Source organism: Colias philodice, chromosome 24 (assembly GCF_061535455.1).
Source record: "Colias philodice isolate Cphi_HAF_F1 chromosome 24, ilColPhil1 Martin Lab GWU primary, whole genome shotgun sequence".
Lineage (NCBI taxonomy): Eukaryota > Metazoa > Arthropoda > Insecta > Lepidoptera > Pieridae > Colias > Colias philodice.
Window position 1 is genome coordinate 998,465 of NC_143109.1, and position 27,282 is coordinate 1,025,746.

Consider the following 27,282-nt stretch of genomic DNA (forward strand, 5'->3'; position numbering starts at 1 on the left):
CAATGAATAAAAAAATACAGTTTTATTATAAACTTGAATAATAACATGATTAAAAAGTTTTCCTTAACTTATATATAAAGAATAAAGCTAAAATTCCACGGAATATGCAAAAAGTTAAATATTGTTAATTATTATGGGTGTGGTCCATCCCAGTTTACAATCCTCCTGTCGGACCAGACAAATTGTCCTTTCACAGAATCAGGGGCATCTAGAGCAAGAAATAGTGGGGCATCTGCCCCTTGGTCAATAGACAGTATGCCTTTATGAGATGTCATATCTGTGTCCACATATCCAGGATGCACTGCATTCACTTTTATATCTGAAAAATAAAATTGGATTACATTTTTATCTTTTTAATGTATATAAAGTGATAATTGTTTATTATCAATATGATTAAGTGCTCTTTTACTGTAAGGTTAATTACCATTGCACAATTTATCATAATATAATATACCTAAATTACCTTATCCCAAAGTAGAGATACCTTTTTAAGCACTTTAGTGATTCTAAAATAATTACACTACTTGTACAGATAATATTTACCTTTATCATTGAGCATTCGCTGTTGGATCATAGTCAATGCAGTCAATCCAACTTTCGACACAACATACGAGGAGTTGCCCCATTCCGCTGCGTGCGTGTTCTGCTTCGCTGCCTCTACGTACTGCCGCATCAAATCGGAAAGCTCATTTATAGTCAAACTGGGATCTTTCAAGCGATTTCTTAAGTTTGCACTCGGAATGTTACTTAAATGACCACACGAACTAGATACATTCACGACTCTAGCTCCGTTTCTCAAAATCGGGAACAACAGTTCACAAGTTGATAAAACTGCGAAATAATTTACGGCCAGCGTTTGTTCAGCCTGCACAGCGATTGGATCTGGTGCATTACTCTTAAAAGCTATAGCGGCGTTATTAACTAAAACATCCAACCCTCCATAATTTCCCTTAATGTAGTCACGGAATACTTCAATGCTCTTCGGGTCCGTGGTATCTAACTGGTGGTATTTAGGGTTTAAGCCTTCCTTGTTCAGTTCAGCAACGGCGTTTGTACCTCGGTTGATATCTCGCGAAGTGAGGTAAACTTAGGGTTGCCAACACTTCATCATCAAAATATAGTATTTTCCAAAATAAGGTGTAAAAAATATAGTACATTTAAAAAAAATATAGTATTTTATGGGAAAAACAAAAAAAAATAGACAAATATATTGTATTTGTTTTTTATTTGTTTTTATAAAAACTATATTTTTTGCACTTCTCGCACTGTGTAACAGCTTTTTCTTTAAAATAAAAGTGTCATATGCTATTTAACACATTCAATTTTTAGATTAATATCATTAATATAAATCAAAAGCTCATTTTTTATCAATGATTCACTACTTCTGTTTCTTTCTTCTCGCCACTGGTATACAGAGTCAGAGCGTTTTCACATTATCCGATCCGATATCGGATATCGGAAGCCGATAGCCGATATCCGATATCGGAGGGAAGTAAAATGTATGAAATATGTACCTGTCTTTCACATTGTCCGATCCGATATCGGATATCGGAGCCGACACCCATATGCCCGTGAGCTATCGGACGATAATGTTCAGTGTTGCCAACTCAATTTTCGAAAAGGCAGTATACCAACAGCAAAAAAGCACTAGTTTGTGTATTTTCAGTCTTTTAAGGCGCTAAATCTTTAAAAAAATTCTTTGCTTTAACCTAAAATCCTTTCTATTAAAAGAAACCTTTTTTTATTAAGAAATCACACATTTAAGTATTTATAGGCATTAAAAATACGATTTATACGGCAGCTATTTTAATTACCGTATTAAAATATACGGCAATTGGCTGAACTGAAGTAAACAAAAATATATTGCGTTCTTAAATTCAAATATCTATCTTCGAAAATATTAGTGTCTATCATCTTTATTTTAACTCATTCTGCCTCGCTCCTCCTCCTACTCGGATGTTGGTTGTGCTCTGTGGTTGTGCTATTTATTGTATTGTTGTCATTGAGTGCTTTGTTTTTAACCGACTTCAAAAAAAGGAGGAGATTTCACACCGATTTCATTTTTATTTTGAATTAACAACAAAGAATATTTAAAAACTCTTAATTCTAAAATAATTGCTTATGGCAATAAAATAATTTATGTATCTTTACTTACAGGAAATTACAACAATCATATTATAAAACATATATTTGAACGGGTGACAATATTATTTACAGTGTAATAAGAAAAAGAATAGAAAATGTGAACAAAGATTGTATCACTTAATAAATTTATCATAGGTACTACATGAACTTTTATAAATGTATATAGTAAAAAATTACTAAATGACTAGGTACGTCTTGTTAAAAATACATTTAATAGATTTTGAAAGGTATTTACTGATACATAATATGTATTACTGAAACTATTAACTAATACTAGGTTGTAGTAGGTATTGATATAAATTTATTTAATTTATAATGTGTTAACTTAAACTATACAAATGACCGATATCAAAACTATTTAGTAAATAGCACATCTAAATAATATGCAGTAATTAATGATATCAAATCTGTTTTACATTTTAATTTTCTTTTTTTGAAGTTGTTTTTTTTTACGTAGTTATTTTTAATGTATGTACAACTATGATCTATCATTAGATTTTTTTTTAATTATACCCTTTTTTATCAACTGGCAATTTAGTTTAGTTTTCTCTAAAAATTTCTGGCAACGCTCATGATGATATCGGAAGGACTTTATCGGACAATGTGAAAGGGAAAATTGTATCTGATATCGGATATCGGCTATCGGCGTCCGATATCCGATATCGGATCGGATAATGTGAAAACGCTCTAATGGGAGAGTCGTACAGAATATTGCAGGACGTTGTTATTCGGGTCATTTCTGATCAAATTGGTCCCATAATGTGGTGTCCGAAACTTAACCGTTATGGAGATATTGAATTTTAAAGATATTTAATAAATATATTTTTTTCTTTTGGCTTTTCTATCGATTTTTTTCGATTGGAGCTACTAGGGCTCGGTTTTTTTATGTTTCCAATTAGAAGACATGCCAATTAATAAAAATGATCAATAAAAACTGAACCTATTACTAACAGCTTCAATATAAATCTATACATATAATAAAATCGTAGGAAAGTCAAAACTGTACATTGAATATTTTTTTAAAAGAATACATAATCCATGATCTATAATCGATATAGAAGCCAAAAATATAGTTTTTAGAATTTTTGTCTGTTTGTCTGTTTGTCTGTATGTTTGTCCGAGCTAATCTCGAAAAGTACTGCATAGATTGACTTCAAATTTTGCATGAATATTACTAACAGGTCGTGTGAGGTTTTTTTAAACATATTATCATGCTATCACCTCCGGGGGAGGAGCTGTGAACCTTTACTTTTCTTACGTATTCCGTGTACTACGACAGCGTACAATCTAAAGACTCATGTTTAAATGTTGTTTTTGAGTAAGCCATGCTACTATCTAGCTTTACACTATAAAAACTACGTCATTTACGTAATTTGGGCAGAGAAACTGTTTAATGAATCTTAGTACTATAAAGACAAATTTGATTCAGCGCCATCTATGAGATTTCGTAAAAATCAAATCAATTTACATGCTATCACTACTGAACTCAATGTTAAAAATTAATAATTTAAATATAATTATGTTATTTATTTATTTAACTCTTTAACCCATAATAAATCTTCCCTTCCCTATAAGGTGCGCTTATATAATTCGTGTGAATATACTACATTTTTAAAAGTGAGGGTAGATGTATATTATTTTAAGTCAAACTAGACACCATTACAGTTAATCTAATATTGATTGTGTTCATTGGTTACATTTTTAAAAATCTTCGTGTTTTAATAATTCGATCACGAGGCGGGACTCTAATACAAAAAGGTTAGTTCGTTGATAATTATTATTCCTTCATCATTTACATGTTGTTAGTAAAAATATACTTTGACTGTTAATACTTTTGTTCAGTATTTATCTGTATGATTATTGCTTGGTAATTAATCTTAATGGTTAAAGCTACACAGAAATCAAGTATGAAAGAAATGTTCTCCATATTATATAAAAAATATCTCCCGACATCATAAATGTCTATCTTTTATGGTTGAGCTTAGGAGTTCAAAGCTTTCTGATTATATTTGTCTACTAGCTGTCCCCGCGACTTCGTTCGCGTGGAATAGTGACTATGGGACCTATGACCATGGGCTCAGGGTGGGGCAACAATAAAAAATCATTTTTATTTTCATGCTCCCACTCCCGCGCCCACTCGCACTCCCACGCCATATGCCACGTTCAGTCCTAATCCCTACTGAACTCAATGTCAATGATAATTATTATTCCTTCATCATTTACATGTTGTTAGTAAAAATATACTTTGACTGTTAATACTTTTGTTCAGTATTTATCTGTATGATTATTGCTTGGTAATTAATATATTTTCATGTCGTATACCTAATTATAAACATAAGTGTGATGTGAAACTAGCTGGATTTATTTTTACACACTCACAGTCTTATATTTTGTGTTAATGTTAAAATAGTATTAACTAATAGTGTAAATCATAATATTTTTTCAAAGTTAAAAATATTTCCTTTTTTCTGATGGTGTTGCCATCGAATTAAACCGCGCTGTCGTTTCGTTCACAAAAAGTCATGTTATTAGGACCGAATATGTAGCCGCCTCAACTTACGGAAACGAGAGTAACCTGCATTATCTGTTAGTTATTGTATAGTCGAATTTAACGTTACATGGAAATTGGAATCTAAATATATGTATACCTACTTACAGGGTGTCCCAAGAAGTATGGATGAACTGAAGCCAGGAGGTAGAGGACCTAGAGGGCTATCCGAATCACCCCCATGTGTGTTATGCGATTTTTCGTAGTTTCGGAGTTATGACTCTTTTTTCAATTTTTCACCTATCGCCGAGTACGATGATATTTTCACACATGGTGACGTCAACTATTGCGCTAGATGCTTGATTTTTTTTGTGTGCTAAGCTGAAAGATAGGCCAATTCAGTATGGTAACACTTACTATCGTTAGATCTTCGAATGGAATAAAAAAAAGAATTAAATGCCAAGAAAGATAAAATTTTCCAGTATGTTCACAACTTCAAGGGCCCATAAAAAAATAAAATCACATAAGAAAAGTTTTCCGTTTGGCTTTTAAAAACTTGCTCTATCTATCAGGTAGCTACCCTGAAAATTTCATTTTATTATTCAGAAGGCTTCAATCGAAAAATTGAAATCTAAATGTGGTAAGTGCAAAAATTTTATTAACATGATGATCATTAAAACCAATAAATAGGTGTTTAGTTACCAGATTTTTTTTTAAAATAACCCCGCTGTTGCTCAATGCAAGTGCGACATCACCGTAAAAAGTTGTCTATTAAATGTCTTTATGCCCTTTTATAATTTTAAATGGTTTCTTCTGCTACTATGAATTTCCGGGCTATTTCGTCCAAATTGTGGCATTCTCTCAAGTAGCCGAGGTCTATTTAGTATCCCCATTGAAACAAATCAATTGGGTTTAGGTCGAGGGACCGTGGAGGCCAGGTTTTAAGGCAAGCGTCACCGGCGCATGCGCAGGCTGCAACGACCAATCCATCTTTCAGGGTATCTTTACCCTTTAGCCTGGCCTGAACGGTCTCCGGACATAAACCATATTGATTTTTTTCCGTGGGGATACTACAAAGACGAGAGACTGCTACAATTTGGACGAAATAACCCGGAAATTCATAGTAGCAGAAGAAACCATTAAAAATGATAAAAGGGCATTCAGACATTTAAAAGACAACTTTTTACGGTGATGTCGCACTTGCACTGAGCAACAGCGGGGTCATTTTAAAAAATTCTGGTAATTAAACACCTGTTTATTGGTTTTAATGATCATCATGTTAATAAAATTTTTGCACATACCACATTTAGATTTCAATTTTTCGATTGAAGCCTTCTGAATAACAAAATGAAATTTTCAGGGTAGCTACCTGATAGATAGAGCAAGTTTTTAAAAGCCAAACGGAAAACATTTTTTATGTGATTTTATTTTTTTACGGGCCCTTGAAGTGGTGAACATACCGGGAAATTTTACCTTTCTTGGCATTTCATCCTTTTTTTTATTCCATTCAAAGATCTAACGATAGTAAATATTACCATACTGAATTGGCCTATCTTTCAGCGTAGCACACAAAAAAAAATCAAGCATCTTCCGCAATAATTGATGTCACCATGAGTGAAAATATCGTCGTACTCGGCGATAGGTGAAAAATTGAAAAAAGAGTCATAACTCCGAAAATACGAAAAATCGCATAACATACATGGGGGTGATTCGGATAGCCCTCTAGGTCCTCTACCTCCCAGCTTCCGTTCATCACTACTTTTTGGGACACCCTGTATATTAAATCTGTAGAGGTCAATTCTGCACATGAAATATATTTCCTAAATAACTATCACGAGGTGATTAGAGATCGACATCGACGTCAAAAATGTTTGTCCGTCTGTCTGTCTGTATAACCGTTATAGAAACAAAAACTACTCGACGGATTTAAACGAAACTTGGTACAATTATTTTTCATATTCGTGAGCAGAGCAGCAACTCCATTTTTAAGCTTTCGTCGCGTGTGCGTTCTTAATGCGTGTATCTTAATGGTTAAAGCTACACAGAAATCAAGTATGAAAGAAATGTTCTCCATATTATATAAAAAATATCTCCCGACATCATAAATGTCTATCTTTTATGGTTGAGCTTAGGAGTTCAAAGCTTTTTGATTATATTTGTCTACTAGCTGTCCCCGCGACTTCGTTCGCGTGGAATAGTGACTATGGGACCTATGACCATGGGCTCAGGGTGGGGCAACAATAAAAAATCATTTTTATTTTCATGCTCCCACTCCCGCGCCCACTCGCACTCCCACGCCATATGCCACGTTCAGTCCTAATCCCACGCCCACGCCCACTCCCCTTCACAATTAGTACCTACCATATCAAAGCCAGGGTAAGCGCCCCACCCAGCCCCACCGTGGCTACGCCCATGCTGAATTACTACTTAACATACAATTATTGAGTAAATACGTACAACCATACTGTACTGTTGTACTACCATAAATAATTAAAAGAATTATTATTAAAATTTCTTACTAAACTGAGCTAAAAAACTTACGTACCAAATTATTAAAGAAAATCAAGAAATGAAATGCCTAACCTATACCAAATAGTTACTACATATTATTGTAATTAAAAATTATGATTAGTACCTATATAATATCGAAAATCAAAAAAGAAATGCCTAACTAATTCTACGTAAAATTTCTTTTAAATTATGTCATATTATTTTTTAGGAACCAGGGGGGGGGGAGAGGAGCAAATTCTATTTCCTTCCTTTCTTAAACGGATGTTTTTAATAATCTATGGTGTAGCCAGTAGCCACTGATCAGCTTAATCGATACTCAGTTTTTATCAAATCGATACTCAGTTTTTATCAAATCCAGAAACAAATCCAAATTAGATCTTTCCTGTCTCACGCACGTAACTAAAGGCTGAAGAGAGAGAGAGCACGTAACTAAACCGTTGAGACGAAGAAAAGTGTATAGAAAAAGGAATAAATAATTTCATAAACTTCCCGACGATCTTTAAAAATAAATTATAACTTTCATTTTTTTCATTCCCACTTTTACCCCTATGTAGGTATAATAAGTGGATGAACCAATTTTGATACACTTTATCTAAGAACCAGCGTCGGAAAATATTCTGCCTAACAAAAAAAACCGCATCTAATTCGGTTTACCTGTTAGCCAGCTACGGTGCCATAGACAGACACACACACACACACAGAAATACATAGCGGTCAAACACATAACACCAGTCTTTTTGCGTCGGGGGTTAAAAATATAATACGACATAATTTAAAGGACATTTTATGTGGAAAATTTACCTATACACCAGGGTAGATAATTTTTGAAACAAAAAAAAATCGCAGTAGGATGAAACCCATTAGAAAAGGATATGATAAAAATGTAAGGAAAAATAAATTACGGTCAATCGGAGTTCGGGAAGTGCGAGGGGGGGAGCTTTTAAGAGAAAAAAATGGTTTCTCTCGATTTCTCGATAATAATAACACCTGCTAATTTTTTTCTACATATTTTAATTGTACAGACATCACTTTTCCACAATTTTATTATATGTATTGATGATGATGATTGAGATTATAACACTCTTAGTCCGTTTTAACTTAATTTTTATTCACCCGCATCAGTGCCGCCTAAAAAATCTTTATATATCGAAATTCGAGCAAAGTTAAGAAAATGATAAATAAGAGTTCTCAAGGATCGTTAGAGATAAGAGGCTTACTATTGACCGAAAACAACATGTGTTATGCCGAACCTGAAACCGCTTCACAACGAGAATTGCGGCTCACAGCTGACCGCGAACGGCATGTACTATCCTGTGAGACCGAAACCTTCACTGAGAGGGTATATATAACGTCTCACAGCTGATCGCAAATGGCATATTGTACTATCCCGTGAGACCGAAACCCTCACTGAGAGGGAATTACGTCTCACAGCTGATCACGATCGTCATATTTTATCTCGAGAATTCTGAAACTTTTACTCAATATGAAGACCGTTTGACAAATAATAGGGTGCACCATAATATTATTCGATCTCTCGAAGATGAACATGAGCATAAGCAATGACTAGAGTAGGGACGCGAATATTACCATTATTTGAGACAAGAACGATTAATAAGTTTGTTTAATGAAAGATTAAGAATTGAAACTATTGGTCTCTTTAAACGGACGAATAGCGAGACGCCCGTCTTACTGCAGACAGATTTCGACATAGTCTTAATGACTTAGAGGTAAACATAGAAGATCAATCTACAAATTCGGTGGTGTGGTCCGACAAAATAATATAAAAGTGGGTTTGCTTATAACCTCACAATTGATTACAGATCATCTTCTGTATAGGCGATATTAACGTAGTATGTTCTTTTTGTAATGCTTTAAAGTGGAGTAAGGAGTCGGCTTTCGTTTGAAGATACGCCGGAACCTTTGAAATCACTACTTTTAAGTTTTAGAGGAACATGTGCAATCTAAACAGTTCTTAGACAATATTAGCTCTTATAGTATTGCGTTTTAAATGATCCTTTGGTGCTCAACAATTATCAGATGCTCCTTTCATTCTTACTTTTAAGATACAAGGTCAAGTTTATCATTTGATAGGATCCCTTTTGCCTGAAGGCCAACCTAAGTTTCTTTAAATATATTTTGTATTCGACTACGACGAATAATCGAATACAAGAAATCAATATTTCTCGAATTTAAAACTGAACTCATTTCACAATTTTAGAACATGTTAATTCATCAGGTTAATCCGTATATACGCGTTTTAAATCGACATTAGAAGCTTTTCCTCAAGATGGTGATATTAATATAAAATTGGTATAAATGCCGATAGACGGAAGTCTATCAGCACTCAGGAATTCCCTGAGCGTGTTATAACGCCCAGGCCACAGTATTACAATTTTTCCTACAGTAGGGCGACGAATGTATTTTCGCATAGCAACGGAGGGGAACTCGTGGGGGGTAAAGTGACGCGGGCCACGTACCACAAACATGTTTAGTTTGTGGTACCGAGCGCGAAAGAAAGTCATCGTGTTTTTAGTAAAGTTACTATCTAAACTAACGTAATTTATTACTTAGGTACATATTCTATAATGGCGCGCTCAAACTGTTAATCTACATTTAATTTAGATTATTATTTTAATTACTAAGAAATGTAGAATTTAAATCACATTCATTCATGTTTTCCTCAGATATTCGATGTCTATGATTTTCGATGATTTTAAGATTTTCTTATCAGAGTATTCAATTTTAATGTAGTTAAATTTTATAAGAGACAATTAAGAACATTCAAAAATAAAGTGTCACGTATTTTTTTTAAACGACGAATGACGAAAAACGACCGAATCGCGGACGAAGTCGCGGGCAACAGCTAGTTTAATAATAAAATTAATTCAATATCTCCATAATGGTTGGGTTTCGGATGCCGTATTATGGGACCAATTCGATCAGAAATGACCTGAATAATAGCGTCCTTCAATATTCTGTACGACTTTCCCGGTAACCCTGTATATGCGCAATAGGTTATATGACAGCCATCTTAACAATTAAAAGGCGCGTTCTTATTTTTTTTTTTAAATGAAGGATTTGTTGTTACATTTGTCGGTGTTGAAAATATAGTATTTTTGCGTACTATATATGTTTTCAACAGTATATAGTACGCAGACCCGAAATATAGTACAATACTATATATTATAGTACGGTTGGCAACCCTAGGTAAACTACACCATCGAAACGTTTGCACAGTCCGCGGACTATGGCAAATCCGATTCCTTTATTCCCACCGGTAACCACGGCAACCTTTGTAGCCATTATTGACCTGTTTTAATAAAAAATAAAATATGTACCAAAAACTTGATAAATAATAAGTAAATAACCCTCACGCTGTCGCCTGTCGGTATATATAAGACAGCTGACAATGACAATCGAAAGTCGCAAAATTCATTATACTGAAAAAGACAATGACCGCTATCACAAATAAGGTGTAATAAGTTGCAAGCATTGAAATAAATTCATGTAACTTTACATTTAAGTTTGGTTGCACCATAATTTCGTTATAGTATAGTTAAATTTAACAATAATATTAACGGTGACGTTAAAACAGTAACGGTGACTTTAACACTAACGGTGACTTACAGTGACAGCGAAATGGGTTGCAACTTGCACCAGTGTACTTACGATAAAGCTATTCACAACAGATATCCGGTTAATTACGAGCGGTTATGAGTAAGTGTTTAAATTATGACGTCCTCTAATAAATTGTCAAATAATGCGTCTCGATTTTCCCTAACCGTTACCATAACATGTCTGTATTTTACGACAACATAATTAAAGTGAATATGTAATCAATTAAGTGTATGACCTTATTATTTCATAAAAATACATTTTACACATATTTTTACGAGTTGTAATCATTCATAATTATTCTTGGGTGACAGACCCAACCACCCAACATTTAGTAGAACTTTAATTTAAAACCTTATGCAATTTCAATACCATTGATCACAGAGACCAATAAAACATAGGTACACATATTTTATTTAAAGTTAAAAATTCATTGAGTTCTTGTCGTTTGATAAAAATTACAAATCAAATAACATTACTTACTATAAAAAATTCTGTCATTTTAAAAGGTACAAGACTCTGAAGATTCTGGACATATCGATGTTCAATCAATGAAGGTTCAATTGAAATAAAATAATATTGCATAAAATGACATAATAATTTTATACAAGAAAATAAAGTGAAAATTCAATTTTTTCAAATACCTACCTCAATAATCCAGTTGTTGGTCTTCTTTATTTATAAAGTTTTTTGAACGAATTTGAACTAACCAAATTATTAAATAAAATATTTTGAATAGAGATTTACACGGTTAATTTATGAGATGTATTATTATGTACTGTGTTGATCATTCACTATTTGTAGATAAGACATGTTGTTATCAACATATTTATTTGTTTACGATATCGTTGTCTTTAGTTAATTTTGATAATGTTATATCTAAGACACACATAATAATAAAGATTTTTTTATATCATTCAGGAATAAGGACATATATTTTTGTTAGTTTATCCAAAAAATATATTATTATAGGTGATGAAATGAGAAATAAAACTCCAATTTCGATATATCTATTTATTTATTAAACTCCATACAATAAAGTCAAAAAATACAGTTATAACCATATTTTAGCACGTTGTGGACGGCACGGTTAAGTAATAGCTGCCTATATAACTACAGTAGAAACCTACTTCATTAAAATTACTTAATAAGTCTTATTTTTAATAATATTATACAGAATCATAAAGAATTCTTCAAAAAATAGCACAGTTTTATATTAAAACGTCTTTATGTTAAAAAAGAAAAAAGTGTTTTGTGTTAAACATTACAAAATTTCGAAACATTTCTCAGTAAATTTTTGAAATAATTATTATGACTAACTAATTTTAATATTATATCTACTTATCAGTGTATTTTACAATATATTTTAATTTTAAATTAAACTAAACATAAAAATTAAGGATAGGAAAAATAGGTACCTATTTGACATTGAATTTTTAAGCCTGAAAAAAACTGTTTTTTTATTTTTATAATTCTTATTATTCTATACATAATCATCAACTGATTTAGATACGATTCGATATAAACAAAAAATCGAAAGGCAGTAGGGAAGACATAGATCAGACTGTAAAAATTGTGTTATTCTTATAATTTTGACAAAAAATCTTGACAAAATGAGCGTCAATCATAAATAACATATTAAAAAACACAAAAAATATAACTCATTTACTAAAAAAAGGCTCCAAATCTTATTATATAACATCGTCTATACATTAACCCATTGACCACCGAGCGGCCCGATCGGGCCGAGACACAATAGATTTTCTATTGTGTCTGTGATCCGAGGACTGACGGATTAACATACTATAAACAACCAGACTCACAATCGCATATCAAAAGGTTGTTAAAATGTGCAAGTAACGTTGTATAAACATTTATTGAACCTTATTGCGTCGCAGTAAGGTTCAAAGTCCATTATAGCGCTCATTAAGAAACTCTGCCTAATACATACTAGGCAGAGTTTTGATTTGGACATTTTTTAAGAATTAGCGAACAATTGATGTCCGTGCAGTCTAGTTGTTTATTGTACGTCAATCTGAATTAAACCATTATTAGTCTCCCCTGAAGAACAATTCCCAATAAAACACTCCCTTTCCCCCCAAAACCACATGTTCACCGTTCCGCATTCATCAAATACGGTATAATTTCATCCACGCTGACGTCACCAACGAACCCAACAAAGAACACATCCTCTATAAACGACGGAGTGAACGACCGTAGTGCGGCAAGTTGCAACACTAGTGTAAGCGCGCGGGACTCGTCACCCGCGGAGAGACACGTGGAGCGGAGCGAGCGAAGCGTGGCCGCTTGGAGCGATTGTAGCTTGCGGGATAACGGTGCGGGCGCGTTATCTGTAGACGAGAATTTCAGTTAATAAAAAATAGTCTGTGTGTCGTGCACACGTGTCAGAAATGAAACTTCATTGGCAAGATAACAAAACCGTCACATTAATCCATGACGTGACGGTATTGCCATGAAGTTTTACTTCAAAATAAATAATTTTTTTGATCGCTAGGTAGATAATTGTTTATCTGCTTCCACATGACACGGTTAAATAAAACACGATTAATTAGACACGTAACGAAAGCGAAGCGTGTTCAGTTTGAAGCGTGGCCGCTTCTCGGATTTAAAGTTGACCATGTGCCTACACCTGTGCTCACACACACACTCACCCGGCGACAGCAGGCACAGCGCGCGCAGGTGCGCGTGCTCGCGGTCGGACAGGCGCAGGTGCGCGAGGTGCGCCGCCAGCTGTTGCAGCCGCGCCAGCGCACCACCCACCTCTGCCACGCGCTCCGACGTGTAGTCGCACGCGGTTATCTGCAAGCACACACACTAATTCGTCAAATAAGCGTGCACAAAGTCCAACAGTGGACGGAAGAAGGCTGAAGAGAGAGAGAGAGCACAAAGTGTTAAAAACATAATCAGTCAGACTGAAACACATTTTAAGGGTCACAAAAGGGTCACAATATATCAAAAAAGGTCAACATATATGATAATAAATACAACAAAAATGTATTTAAAACATAATAAGTCCGTCTGGTACACAATTTACTGCCAAAAAGAATCAAAATAAGTATAGGAAGGTCACAAGATGCCATAAAGGCTCACAATACGACAAATGGGATCGCAACATGTCAAAAGGGAACATAATATGTCAAAAGGAAACGCAACATGTCAAAAGGGATCATAATATGTCAAAAGGAAACGCAACATCGCATCAGTCGCACGCGCAAGCTCCTGCGGTGCGTACGTGATTATTGTTGTTCCAAAAACAAATAAAAACATGGTGCAGTGTAAATACTGTAAGTTGTCAATAGCGCGAGTGAAGGGGGAGTCAGTCAAATGTAACGGGTCTTGTGAAGGCATATTTCACAAGAAATGTGCGGGAAAAATCATTGCATTCAATATAACAGAGAAGTGTGACGAATGTCAATTGGCGGGGCCGGCAGAATCCGCCATTACGGTTGAATCCGCCATTACGGTTGACCCATCAAAAGTTTCGGCAGAGAAGATATTAGAGGAAGTAAACGAGAAATTAGCTATTGTGTTTAACATGAAGCAAACGCTGGAATCCATGTCTAACGACATAAGTTTTTATGCTGAGAAGTATCAAGAATTAATCGAAGAAAAAGAAAAAACTGACAAAAAAATCAAGGCGTTAGAATATAAAAATTTACACCTGGATAACAGTAATAAGGCATTAGAGGAGAGAGTAGCCTACCTAGAAGTTCGTGAGAAGGAGAAAAATGTCGAGATAATAGGAATAGACGAAAACTTAACCAAAAATTTAGAAAGTACAATTAAAAGTCTTGCAAATAAATTGGGAGTAGAAACAAATACGATCAGTGAAATAAAGTGGGCAGGCGAAAAGAAAAAAACCAATGCGGGATCTAACCAGCAGGGCGATATAAAACCGCGCCCCGTCATTGTTACTATGCGAACACGAACAGCTCGTGACCAATGGCTGGCAACAAGAAAAACACATCAATTAACAAATGACGACCTTTTTCAAAACGGCAACATGAAGCGGATATTTATCAATGAAAATTTAACTAAGTACACGCGTAACTTACTCTGGACTGCAAAAAATGAGTTGAAGCAAATCTATAAATATATTTGGGTACAAGAAGGAAAGGTACTTATAAGAAAGGATGATCCAAAAAATCCCAAAATTAGAGCTATTCGTACATTAAGTGATATAGACTTATTTGCAAGTGAATAAATCATCATGACACAATCACACATCAAATAACAAAACAATCAGTTAATTACTATATTACAAAATTCAATAACTCCATACCAGATATACAAAATAATATAAGATTTAAAAAGTATACAACTTTAAACAGCTGGGAAGCAGATATTATTAGCAGACAAAATACAAATATAAATATTATTCATTTAAACATAAGATCTTTAAGAAAAAACTTCAATCAATTTGAAACATTGATAAGTAATTGCAGAAATAAGATTGATATCATTGTACTTACAGAAATAAACATAAAAAAAAATGAATTGGATTTATACTGCCTACAAGGATTTGACACTAGTATACACACAAGGGAAAATAAGAGAGGGGGAGGAATATTGATATATATAAAAAATACATTAAAATTCAACTCAAATCTGCTAAATTGTAACTACTCAGAGGCCATTCATTGTGAAATACTTCAAGACGGTGAGCTGCCCTTGCATATACTGTGTGTTTATAGACCACCAAAGACAAACAAACTGGGATTTCTGAAGGAAATACAATATACTTTATCCAGATTGCCTAAAAATGGCGAGTTGGTAATGATTGGAGACACAAATATTGACCTAATGGCGGGAACAAACAGTGTAGTGAATATGTATAACAACAACATGTGCGAAGTCGGCATGCAATGTGCAATCAGTGACGTAACACGCGAGGAGATATATTGTGGCTCAGTGACGAGCTCGTGCATCGATCGCAATATGTCAAAACTGATCGCAATATGTCAAAAGTATCTGATCGCTATATGTGAAAAGGGAACGCAATATGTCAAAAGGGATCGCAATATGTCAAAAGGGATCGTAATATGTCAAAAGGCATCGCAATCGATCATGTGTGGGTACGAACCAAAAGAAAGGCTTCTTCATATGTTTTAAATAGTAAAATATCAGATCATTATCTTATAGGCTTGTGTATAGATAGTGAAAAGAAATTAGATATGTGTAACAAAGGAAACAGTGTAAGTGTAATATGTGATAAAAAAGTGCTAGAATTTCTTGAAAATGTTGAGTGGACTGATCTATTGAACTGTAAGTGTCCGTTAATCTTATATGATAAATTGTATACTATATTTAATATGGCCTATGACCAAGCACATATGTTCATAAATCTCAATAAAAAGAGAAAATGTAAGCCTTGGATAACAAAAAAATTAAAAAATATGATTAATACTAGGGATAAATTGTTTAAATACTCAAAAAGTAGACCAATGGATTTGAATTTACGTTTACAATATAATAAGTATAGGAATAGAGTGAATAAGCATATTAATAAGGCAAAAAATAGTTACAGAAAAGAGGAAATTTTAAAGTGTAAAAAGGATCTCAAAAAAATTTGGTTTAAAATAAACTCATGGACAGGTCAAAATAAAAAAAGTATAGATGAAATTATTATAAAATATTTAGGTAAATCGGATACTACAGTAAACATTTGTGATAAATTTTCTCACACATTTACAAAAGAGATCTCAAATATTAAACACAACTGTGATTATAAATTCCTTGATCGATATACTTACATTAAAGATAGTTTAGTGTCACTAAGGTTTCAAAAAGCATCATCCAAGGATGTTGAAAAAATAATTAATAATTTAAGTTCTAATAAATCGCCTGGTATAGATAAAATAAGGGTAAAAGAGATAAAAATGTTAAAAAGTACACTGAGTCCAATTTTGGCATTGTTTATAAATTTATGTGTAGACAAAGGGCTGTATCCTGATATGTTAAAATCCGCTATAATCAGACCTATTTTCAAACAGGGAGCACATACAGATTACACAAATTATAGACCCATAGCAATATTGTCGGTTATAAATAAAATTGTAGAAAAATATATTGTCGGACAGATTAGTAGTTTTTTAGAAAAAAATAATGTATTAACCGATAACCAATATGGATTTCGGCGGGGCCGAAGCACGGAGACGCTCCTGGCACGATTCACGGATGAAGTTAATGAGGCCCTAGACCAACGGAAGCAGGTGGTGATCGTTTTCATAGACTTCAAAAAAGCTTTTGACACTTTGGAGCACCACCAGCTGCTTCAGGCAATGGAAGAGTGTGGGGTCGCAGGGAGTGTTAGTAAATGGCTCCAGGCGTACCTTGGGAATAGAACACTTGTAACAATGGTTAGCGGGGAGGCCAGTAAGCCGGCAAAGGTTGAGTGTGGCGTGCCAACCGGCTCCGTCTTTGGACCCGTTGGATACATAATGCATGTGAACAGTATGTGCAGTGTAGTACGTGATTGCAGTATATATATGTATGCGGATGATACTTGTCTACTCTATGCGCATAAAGATATGCACATATTAGAAGCTAAAATACAAAATGACTTTACAAATATAATAAAATGGGCGCACGATAATGGAATCATAATCAATATGAATAAAACAAAATGTATACATATTCGCTCACCTTATAGTAAGACTATGAATTCGCCAAAAATATTAGGTCATAATTATGAATGTCTACATATTGCAAAGAAATGTAATTGTAAAAATATTGAATTAGTGGAAGAATACAAATACTTGGGGTTAGTTATTGATAAATACTTTTCATGGAAATCTCATATTCTTAATCTTTCGGATAGGCTGAGGGCAGTTCTTGTTAAATTTCATCATCTTAGTTTTATTTTAGATAAGGCCACTATGTATATTGTGTACTATGCATTGACTGACTCACTGCTTTCTTATGGATTGGCTAGCTATGGGCGCACTTTTAAGACTTACCTTGATAAAATAAAAGCGCTTCAATTAAAATTTATTAAAATATTAGCACATGAAAAAGTAAAAATCCGCTGTAAAAAAAATAATGATTATAACTATTTGTTTGTAGAGTGCAAGATGCTGCCTGTTCATGAGAAGGTAAATATGTTAATAGCAATGGAACAATTTCATAATGATGAATTTAAAATCTGTATTAATAAAACAATGTCTTATAACTTAAGAACTAAAAATGTATTAGAAGTGCCACACTATTGTAACTACTATGGGCAGAGACATAGGAAGTACTTAGTGCCAAAACTGTTTAATAGAATCCCAATGAAAATTAAGGAAAGTGATAGGAAGGATGGAATTATTAGGAAGGAATTAAGAAGATATTTTTTAAATGCATTTGAGAGTGAGTTGATGTGTTGATGATCTGTGGCCGTTGAAATGTAACATTGTTAGCTGTTAGAATATCAAAGTGTTAAATTAAATTGTAGTGTTTTATAAGTAAAATGGAAGTACATATTTTGTAAAATGGAGCTACATCTGCCAACAAACTGTTTTACAGTTTGGCAGAGTATTGTGATAATATGTATATGTGTCTTTGGTTCTGAAATAAATAAATAAAAAAAAAAAAAAAATAAATAAAACATGTCAAAAGGTATCGCAACATGTCAAAAGGGATCGTAATATGTCAAAAAGGATCATAATATGTCAAAAGGTAACGCAACATGTCAAAAGGGATCGTAATATGTCAAAAAGGATCATAATATGTCAAAAGGTAACGCAACATGTCAAAAGGGATCGCAATATGTCAAAACTGATCGCAATATGTCAAAAGTATCTGATCGCTATATGTGAAAAGGGAACGCAATATGTCAAAAGGGATCGCAATATGTCAAAAGGGATCGTAATATGTCAAAAGGCATCGCAATATGTCAAACTGGATTGCAATTTATCAAAAGGGGTCATAATATTTTTTTTTTTTCAGAAACAAAAATACATTTTAAAGATACACAAAATATAGACTTTAACTTATAACCGTAGTCATTATATACAATATTTATTATAGTATAGTGACCTCAGGCGCGTGGGGGTCGGGCGCGGGGTCGGGCGCGGGGTCGCGGCGCGCGGCCAGCTCGGCCCGCAGCTGCGCGCCCATCAGCGGCACGAGCGCGTCCAGCCCGAGCGCGGCCCAGTGCTTGCACAGCCCCAGCGTGAACAGTTCCGCCCACGATGCGCGCACCAGGCTCACGCGTACTTCGAAACTGTGGAATAAATAAATAAAAAATGTATTTCCCAATAAAAACTTATTCTATGTAACAAGTATTTACCATACAAATAATATTTATGTATATGTCGTGGTCATATCGTAGATTTGATCATTTCATGATATGAGTGGCCATTTCACGAAATGGTCGCATTTCATGAAATGGCCAACATGGTTTGGTCAGATCGTTAAATCGTCAACGTTTCACGATATGGTCATCCACATATTTTGGCCAGATCGTATAAAATATATAAAGTCCATAAAACATTAAAAAATTCTGAATATTTTTAGAACTTGTTTATTGTCATATAAGTTAGTGCCACGGCAGTGGCCGGCGAATGCCAGAAGCGAATGGTTTTTGCAATAGAAAACATTTAGGTTAGGTTAGGTTAGACTTTAATAAAGAACGCACGAGCCGAGCGAGCAAAGCGAGCGTGCCGCGGTAGCGGCCGGCGAGTGCCAGAAGCGAATCGCTTTTTAAAAAAGGAACAATTATAATAACATAGGATATATAAATATATTTATGTAAAGGATTTTAGACGCATTTTTCCTCAATATAAGATATCCGCATTTTCCATAGTACTCGAACCTTTTCGTCGTAAATTATTTGCTATGACTTTCTTCATATTGTAATAAAATGAACTATGAAGTTTTAAACTGCGAATAATTAAATTTTCGCCAGCGGCCGCCATCTTATCACATAAACACAGCGCTTGCAGCGCCTCTACCAATAATTAATGTAACTATTTTACGATATGATCAAATAATTTTGATCATTTCATGAAAAAACCGCGCGTTTAGTTGGCCATATCGAGAAACGATTTCTTATCATTGATCTGCCCAAACCACATCATGATGTGGCCAATAGACATTCGAGCATTTCATGAAATGCGACCATTTCACGAAATGATCGATCATATCATGAAATGAGCAAATCTACGATATGACCACGACATATACAAAAGATTTAGAGACCGTAGCTGAACTAGTAGAATCCTGTAGCTTTATACAGCACTAAAATAGAGATATGTAAATCATACATGAAATTCTTGTTGTCATCTTGTGTTGTGTGTTATTTTGCTATAAAAAACTAATAATGCGTTTTCATCTAGTTGATCATCAGATTGAAGATCTATTTTTTATAATAAAAATCGTCCCCCCCCCCACTTTTCACATACACACGCCCAATTTTTTTTATTTACAACACACTGCCACTTTCCCTCCGCTATTTGAGTAGCGGAAGGAAAGGAGGGGGGGTTAACAGTGGTATACTCACGGCATGGCCCTTAACGCGGGCAGGGCGAGCGCCCAACGCGCGACCGCAGCGAGCAGCCGCGCGGCGCCTTCACACGCGGCGTGCAAGCGCAGCGGGGCGGGAGCGGGCCCGCGGGGCAGAGTTAGCGGGAGCTCGATACACTCGGGGCTGCCGAGTATGTCCATTTCTTCCGCTATGACACAAGTTTACATTGTGATTTGGTACAAATCAAAATGTGATTCAATGTGTGAATCAAAATTATTGATAAAAATATTTATTTCAAGAACATAGGAAATAAATTAAACTTTATAAAATCCGTAATTTCGAACTTCTTGTAGTATGTAGCCTTAAGTTGTCATAAGCTAACATATTATGTAGACTTAAGTTAGAATAAGCATAATATAAGTCATTGTATTAATCTAAAATAGAACACAATAAATCATCGTTTTGGATTGATCACTCGTTTCATTTGGTACTGCCTTACATTCTATTTACAAGATTACTATCTCTGTTTGACATTTAATCTATTTTTCTATATTTTATATTATCTACATGTACATACATTTAATAATTAAAGCCAGTAAGCTATATCATTTGCAAACAAAATATAAAACATTGGTCCCAAATAAGATCCTTGCGGAACTCCCGGTAGAAATAAATTTTTCCCAAACATATATCTGGGTATTTTACCAAGTTGGATACATTTTTTTAGAACTATGACATATATCATTGATACCATGTCCCATGAATACCCATTTCAAACATCAACACAATCAAAATTTCATGATCCAATAAATCAAACGCTTCGCTGAAATCTATTTCATATCACAAACACCTTATAATCAGTATAAATCGCGCTAGGAATTTCATTTAAAAACTAAATAAGTTATGGCCACATGGATATACCAAATGCTCTGAAAGCAGATATTGAAAAGACACGAAATTTCTATGTTTTAATAAAAAACAACAACATTTATTTTGGATATTTTTTATTTTTATTAAAGTTAAATGTAACAACACTTCTGTTTTTTTTAAGTAGGTAAAATATACACAAACCTTCACTCTGTTGCGTGTCAGCTGCGTGTAAAGATGCCATGGGCACGTCCGGTGGGGTCGCTCCGTACGCATTTTGTAAGTATTCATTTATTGCACCTGTGCACAAAATTACAAATTAATATTTCAATAAATAAGCATAAATTTTTGAAGTGGAACTTCTTTAGGCGCGTTGAGAGTAAAATTTTCAGGTCGCGTCATGGCAATACCGTCATGACATGGAATAAGGCTACGATTTTGGTATCTTTAAATCTTGCCAAAGAAGTTTCACTTTTGACACGTTATTATTATAAAGTATGTATTTACAACATGTTCATGATTTTAATGTCCATTCGATTATTTTTCCAAAGAATAGCATAATACATTGAGATTTTACTAACACAATAATTATTCTACGCATTATTCGCAAAAATTATTTAAATATGAATTTTATTTATTTCCGGCATTTTGTAATTTTGTAGAATATTGTGAACTTTTTTTCGGAATACAACTAAAATACATATTTTTTAGTCGTAAATAAGCGATTATATCTCACCAAACTGCCCCATTTTGAACAAATTCTTAGCTAGTTGTGTTTGCAGCATAAGTTGCTGCCGCCTCGCGCCTTCCACGTCGCCTGCGCCGGCGCCGAGGTACGGAGATACGGCTAGACGTACAGACAAATTAGTATGTATTATGTAATAAACTATTTATTAAAAAAAAATGGTAATACGCTTTATAAAGCTAAGCTATGAAATGGAAAAATATGTTTATTTTTGTAAAGCCATTTTTTATTTTAGAAAGAGATAGCAATGGTTTTTTAAATGAAAAGTTTTATTATTTGAGATAATAATAAAAATATGAAATTGAGAAGTGATCCTTTTATTGTGTAAAAACATCAAAAATATGACTGCAAGCATTTTTTAAAATATAAAAAAAGTCTTTATCAAAAATTTACAGTAAATTGAAGAAAATATAGCACATACCAGGGTTTCCTTTATTAAATGCAACTGCAGCTGCGAGTGCAAAATTCAGGGCTGGCGCTGGAGACACCGCTCCGAAGGCCTCGCTTGCTTCTTCCTTGGGTGTTATCTAAAATTAATAGTATTTATATAATATATAGTATAAAAAAAACGATGAAGGTTTTTAATAAGTAATGTTGTGTGTGGAAAATATTGAACATGGACGATAAGGTTTTTACACAGTAGAAATAAAATGCTGTTTCATTTTTTTTACTGCTAATGACAATTTAAAAATGTGGATTGTTTTGATAAACTGGTATACAATTAATATAAAGAATATGTGATTAATAGAAATAATACATATTTAGTGAATTTAAAACTATGTTAACACGAGAAAATTTGTATAAGTACAATAATGCATGTATGTAATGTAAGTATGCTTGTGTTAGCGTGTAATATGTATGCTACTAATAACAAAAATCTCACCTGTCCCTGACTATGATTAGCGAGCCCCAATAATTTCGAGTAGGCCGCTTGTCTCTCGTGCGCTTCCCGCTCGCCCTTCGCCTTCTCAACGATCGGCTTGCGCTCGTGTTGGACCGCTGTGCGAGACAGAGCAAGAATTACTGCTCGGTTTGTTGTCTCTTACCGATAACTTGCTTAGGGACATTCATTTTGAAGATTTTTTTATGCAAATAAAAAAATAGTATAGAGCAAGAATTACTGCTTGGTTTGTTGTTTCTTACTGATTCTGTGCCTGGTCTCATTTACAGACGAATTTTTGTTGTGTTTTAAACAAGAAAAATAGGATAAGGCTGGAATTACTGCTTGGTTTTTGTCTCTTATTGAAAATTTGCCTAGGGACACATATTTTAAGGTAATTTTTAGGTTATAAACAAGCATAGTTGGACAAGGCAAGAATTATTGCTTGGTTTGTTATCTCTTGTTGATTGTATTTTTTGTTTCAAATAAGATAAATAGGATAGGGCAAGGATGACTGCTTGATTTATTGTATTTTACCAGTGCTATTTATTAATTCTAATAATTATTGCAATGAGAAATATAGTTTAAAAACACCTTTATTTGAAATCAAATGATATATTCATAACCTATCTAATACTCACAGTCGCTCCGCATACCGCAGGCTAGACACTTCTGCAGTCTACAGTACTGACACCTGTTTCTGTGATGCTTCGTCACCTCACAGTTCATGCTGCCGCGGCACTGGTATCCGAGCTTCTTGCGGATTGAACGCTTGAAGAAACCTTTGCAGCCTGTGGATTGGTGTGAAGAGGTGTTACGAGTTTAAGTTTAAGGGTGTTTTAACCAAAAGTATCAAACGCTAAACGCAAACTACACACTAAAAATAGAAACATTTGTTGTGTGGACATTGAACAGGTGAGAATCGGAATAAGTGATAAATTTTACTTACTTATTTTTAGTAATATGTGTACATTTTACTTTATATATTTAGTAAATATGGGATCTACACTTAAAAATAAGATTACCAATTTTATAACTTTCGCTTGTTAATGTTGTTTCTTAACAACAAAGGTAAGTGTTGATTGTAAAAATTCTTTATTGTTTTTTAATGCTTCTTATATAATTACCTTCACAGCTAATAGCACCATAATGTCTGCCGGACGCCCTGTCACCACAGACTATACACAGCTCCAGGCCTCCAACCTCGTTCCCTGTGTTGTATTTCATCTCCATCTGATCTTGGGCATCCATTTTGACTGTAAATAAAGAAATAAGTAAAATAAAATTGTTTTTTTTTGAATTAAATGTATATTTTATGTATAAAAGAGATCCGTTACAATAGTAAAAAATCAGTATGTGGTAAATATTGATGAGTATTCAATTATGATGTAAAAATGCAATGTGTTACTTTTAAACAAATCATCTCACCTCTAATAAGCAGGTATGCATTTGTGTAAGATATAAATTATGAATCAACTTGCATCTCATAAATGTCTTATTTTTTTAATTTCAATAATTTTCAATGTCAATTTTATATCAAGGTTTCTATTTAGGTGATTCATTGACTTTGCAAACATATAAAACAAGATTTATTGATTACTAGTGGTCTGCCCCGGCTTCGCCCGTGGTACATATTTCGTAATAAAAAGTAGCCTATGTCCTTTCTCGGGTATCAAAATATCTCCATACCAAATTTCAAGCAAATTGGTTCAGTAGTTTAGGCGTGATTGAGTAACAGACAGACAGACAGAGTTACTTTCGCATTTATAATATTAGTATGGATGTATTCAGTATGTATAGTTTTTTATAATTATTAGGTAGGTATAGGGCATGCACCCGGGTTTACCCGGTTCCGAAAAACCCGGGTAAACCCGGGTTTTTTGATGATCTTGAGAACCGGGTCTGAATAATATGAAACCCGGTTCTCCCGGTTCCGACCAAAATATTAAAATATAAAGTATTATTTATATTTTGCTGCATTATTTTAACAAATTTATTCTATCTGGCAACGTCAGACTCACGTGCATCGCGAATTTTCGTGCCACGCCTCAAGCATGGCTCTGATTGGTAGTCTAACCTTAGATGCTATGGGTTTCCTACGGTTGTATTTATTATTATTATGAGCCATGGCTGTCCCACTGCTGAGCAAAGGCTCTCTTCCCTCAATCCATTTCTCCCGACTCCCTATTTTGAGCAATTTTGCTCCAATCTGTTAAATGGGAATCATGGACGAGCCATCTTGTTCTGGGCCTGCCACGCAGCCTTTTGTCCTGGTTGGGGATCCACAAAGTGGTAATTTTCGCCCACAACTCCTCCGACATTCGGCAAACATGGCCAGCCCAGTTCTATTTCAGCTCAGCAGCTTTATGAGCTACATAGATTATCCGTGTTTTTGAGCGCAGTATCTCATTTTGGACGCGATCCGTAAGTTTTACGCCCAAAATACTGCGCTCTATCCGTCTTTGGCAAACCCCAAGTGCGAACTTTTGGCGATCAGTCAATGACCAAGTCTTGCACCGTAGGTGAGGATGGGTAAGATGCACATGTCCATGAGTCTTCGCTTTAGTGAAAGAGGCATCTTTCCTTTCAATTTTCATCAGCTCTTTCATCGACCAAAAGTTTCTCCAAGCGTTCTCAATACGTTTACCAATTTCTTTATCCTCTGTCTTGCTTGGAAAGAAACTATTTGGCCAAGATAGGTATACTCATCGACATATGCAACTGACCCACCCTCGACAATGATGGTGGTTTTGGTGCTATTAGTCATTATCTTTGTTTTGGTCATGTTCATCGTAAGTCCAACCCTAAAAGGCTTGCATCGCTCAAGTCTTCGAGCATCGTTTGCAACTCTGAAGATGTAGACCAAAAAAAATTAGGCTTCGAAAATGACAAAAAATAGGCTACAGAAATGTTTTTATTAGATTTTTCGTGAATTTGAAAAGCTGTTGATTTTACTGTTTCACATAATGCTCCAGTCATGTTTTTGTTTTTGGTATCAAGCTGAAATTTATATCGAATACTCAAGTCTACGGTCCCTTGATGCTGTGACAAAGTCAAACTCACAAGCCAACGCATCAAAAGATACTGCCGTAAATGCTGAAAATTTTCGCAAATTTCGACATTTACATGGAACTCAAAACCTACAGGGTACTCTTCATGAACACAGAGCCTTGAAATTTGGTAAAAGTAACGTCTTATAACACAGATAAAGGAAAAAATGCTAGAAACATAAATTTTTAAGTTACAACATTATAAAAAAATAGGTTTGTTCAGAGCCCTCGGAGCGCGAGTCCGACTCGCACTTGGCCGGTTTTTTGCTTTACAGTTTGCAGTTGATGAATAAGGTTTAAGTTTATATGTGATATTATGATAACAAGGTACTTTTATAAGACTGATAAATAAAGAGAAGTATTGAAATTTTGTTTCTTTATTAATTTAATAAAATAAGACACAAGCCGCATAAAATAAAAGGCCCATTAGGTACTTTTACAGTTACTTTTGTTTTATTTCGTATTTTTTCCGAGGTATTATAAAAGAACCGGGTAACCCGGTTCTACCCGGTTCTGAGCTCGATTTGGAACCGGGTTTCAGAAACTTGGAACCGGACTCGGTTCTGCATGCCCTAGGTAGGTATGTAAAATTAATTTACCTATTAATAGATGAGCTTTATTTACACTAGAAATAGTAAGTTTTAAACTAGTTTATTTTATACAAATCAAACAAAATTGAATCATTATATCATTAAAAACGTTTATAATGTTTTGATTACAAACAAAAAATTATATAATATATTTTTGTATTTAAAAAATATAATCTTTATCACAAAAGGATTTAAAAAAATATTACGTATGCTATAATTAGACGACATGGGTGCACTAGAAACACATGTGAAGGAAATGAATCGAAACGAACCTTTCACTTTAAAGGCACAAGATAAAACACTTTATTTATAGGAAGTAAGCATACACAAACAAGTATCATTCTAGTCACATACATAGGGACAATATAATATCAATGTTACTTCATGTGGAAAACGCGTAGGATAATACACGGTTTGGGAACACAATGTTAAACAGTTACCTCAGATATTTACCTGTTGTTTATAGCAGCAAAAAATATGTGGGCAGCTTCTCAAGCTAACACGGTCTAGTTATAAGAAATGACCGTTATTTGTTACGGACATAACTTTATCTTTATTATTTCGGAATAAAAAGCAACACAACCAAAGAGTATAGTAACTATGAACACAACACTAATTATTAATTACGATTACAAAGTACAAACAATTCACGTCCACAAAAATCACAGACAAAATTGAGAAATGAGAAATGACACGAAAATGTCAATTTACAAGTGGCAAATCACAGAGCAAGTAATGTGGCAAATGCAATGCAAGGAATTTAACCACAGATTATAAATATCTTTTTTTATACTATCGTTTTAACTAATACTACAAACACTTTTAATATTTGTTGTTTTCCTATTTAAATATGATTAATCATTAAAATTTATGCGTAAACAATTTTCTTGCCTAATTTTTGATTTCTTGATTACGAACATAT

The 27,282-nt window shown here is 34.1% G+C and overlaps 2 protein-coding genes across 4 annotated transcripts; both read right to left on the minus strand.

The window, feature by feature from the left end:
* Positions 1–7: 7 nt before the first annotated feature.
* LOC149477602 (carbonyl reductase [NADPH] 3-like) lies at positions 8–10,528 on the minus strand. The gene is made up of 3 exons (XM_089710435.1): positions 10,352–10,528; positions 544–1,081; positions 8–319 (listed from the first exon to the last, which is right to left on the minus strand). The coding sequence occupies exons 1-3, from the start codon at positions 10,445–10,447 to the stop codon at positions 132–134; spliced, it is 822 nt and encodes a 273-aa protein (XP_089566561.1). The 5' UTR covers positions 10,448–10,528; the 3' UTR covers positions 8–131.
* A 2,311-nt stretch (positions 10,529–12,839) lies between these two features.
* Hr78 (Hormone-receptor-like in 78) lies at positions 12,840–27,033 on the minus strand. Of its 3 annotated transcripts, XM_089710463.1 has the most exons (12): positions 27,012–27,033; positions 26,814–26,972; positions 23,848–23,976; positions 23,362–23,511; positions 22,724–22,839; positions 22,262–22,367; positions 21,832–21,942; positions 21,300–21,395; positions 20,265–20,436; positions 18,800–18,986; positions 13,432–13,579; positions 12,840–13,110 (listed from the first exon to the last, which is right to left on the minus strand). In XM_089710463.1, the coding sequence occupies exons 3-12, from the start codon at positions 23,969–23,971 to the stop codon at positions 12,872–12,874; spliced, it is 1,449 nt and encodes a 482-aa protein (XP_089566589.1). In that variant the 5' UTR covers positions 23,972–23,976; positions 26,814–26,972; positions 27,012–27,033; the 3' UTR covers positions 12,840–12,871. The 3 variants fall into 3 exon arrangements, with proteins under 3 accessions (XP_089566589.1, XP_089566590.1, XP_089566591.1); XM_089710464.1 differs by lacking the exons at positions 26,814–26,972; positions 27,012–27,033 and adding an exon at positions 26,633–26,783; XM_089710465.1 differs by lacking the exons at positions 26,814–26,972; positions 27,012–27,033 and adding an exon at positions 26,490–26,608.
* Between the last annotated feature and the right edge of the window lie 249 nt (positions 27,034–27,282).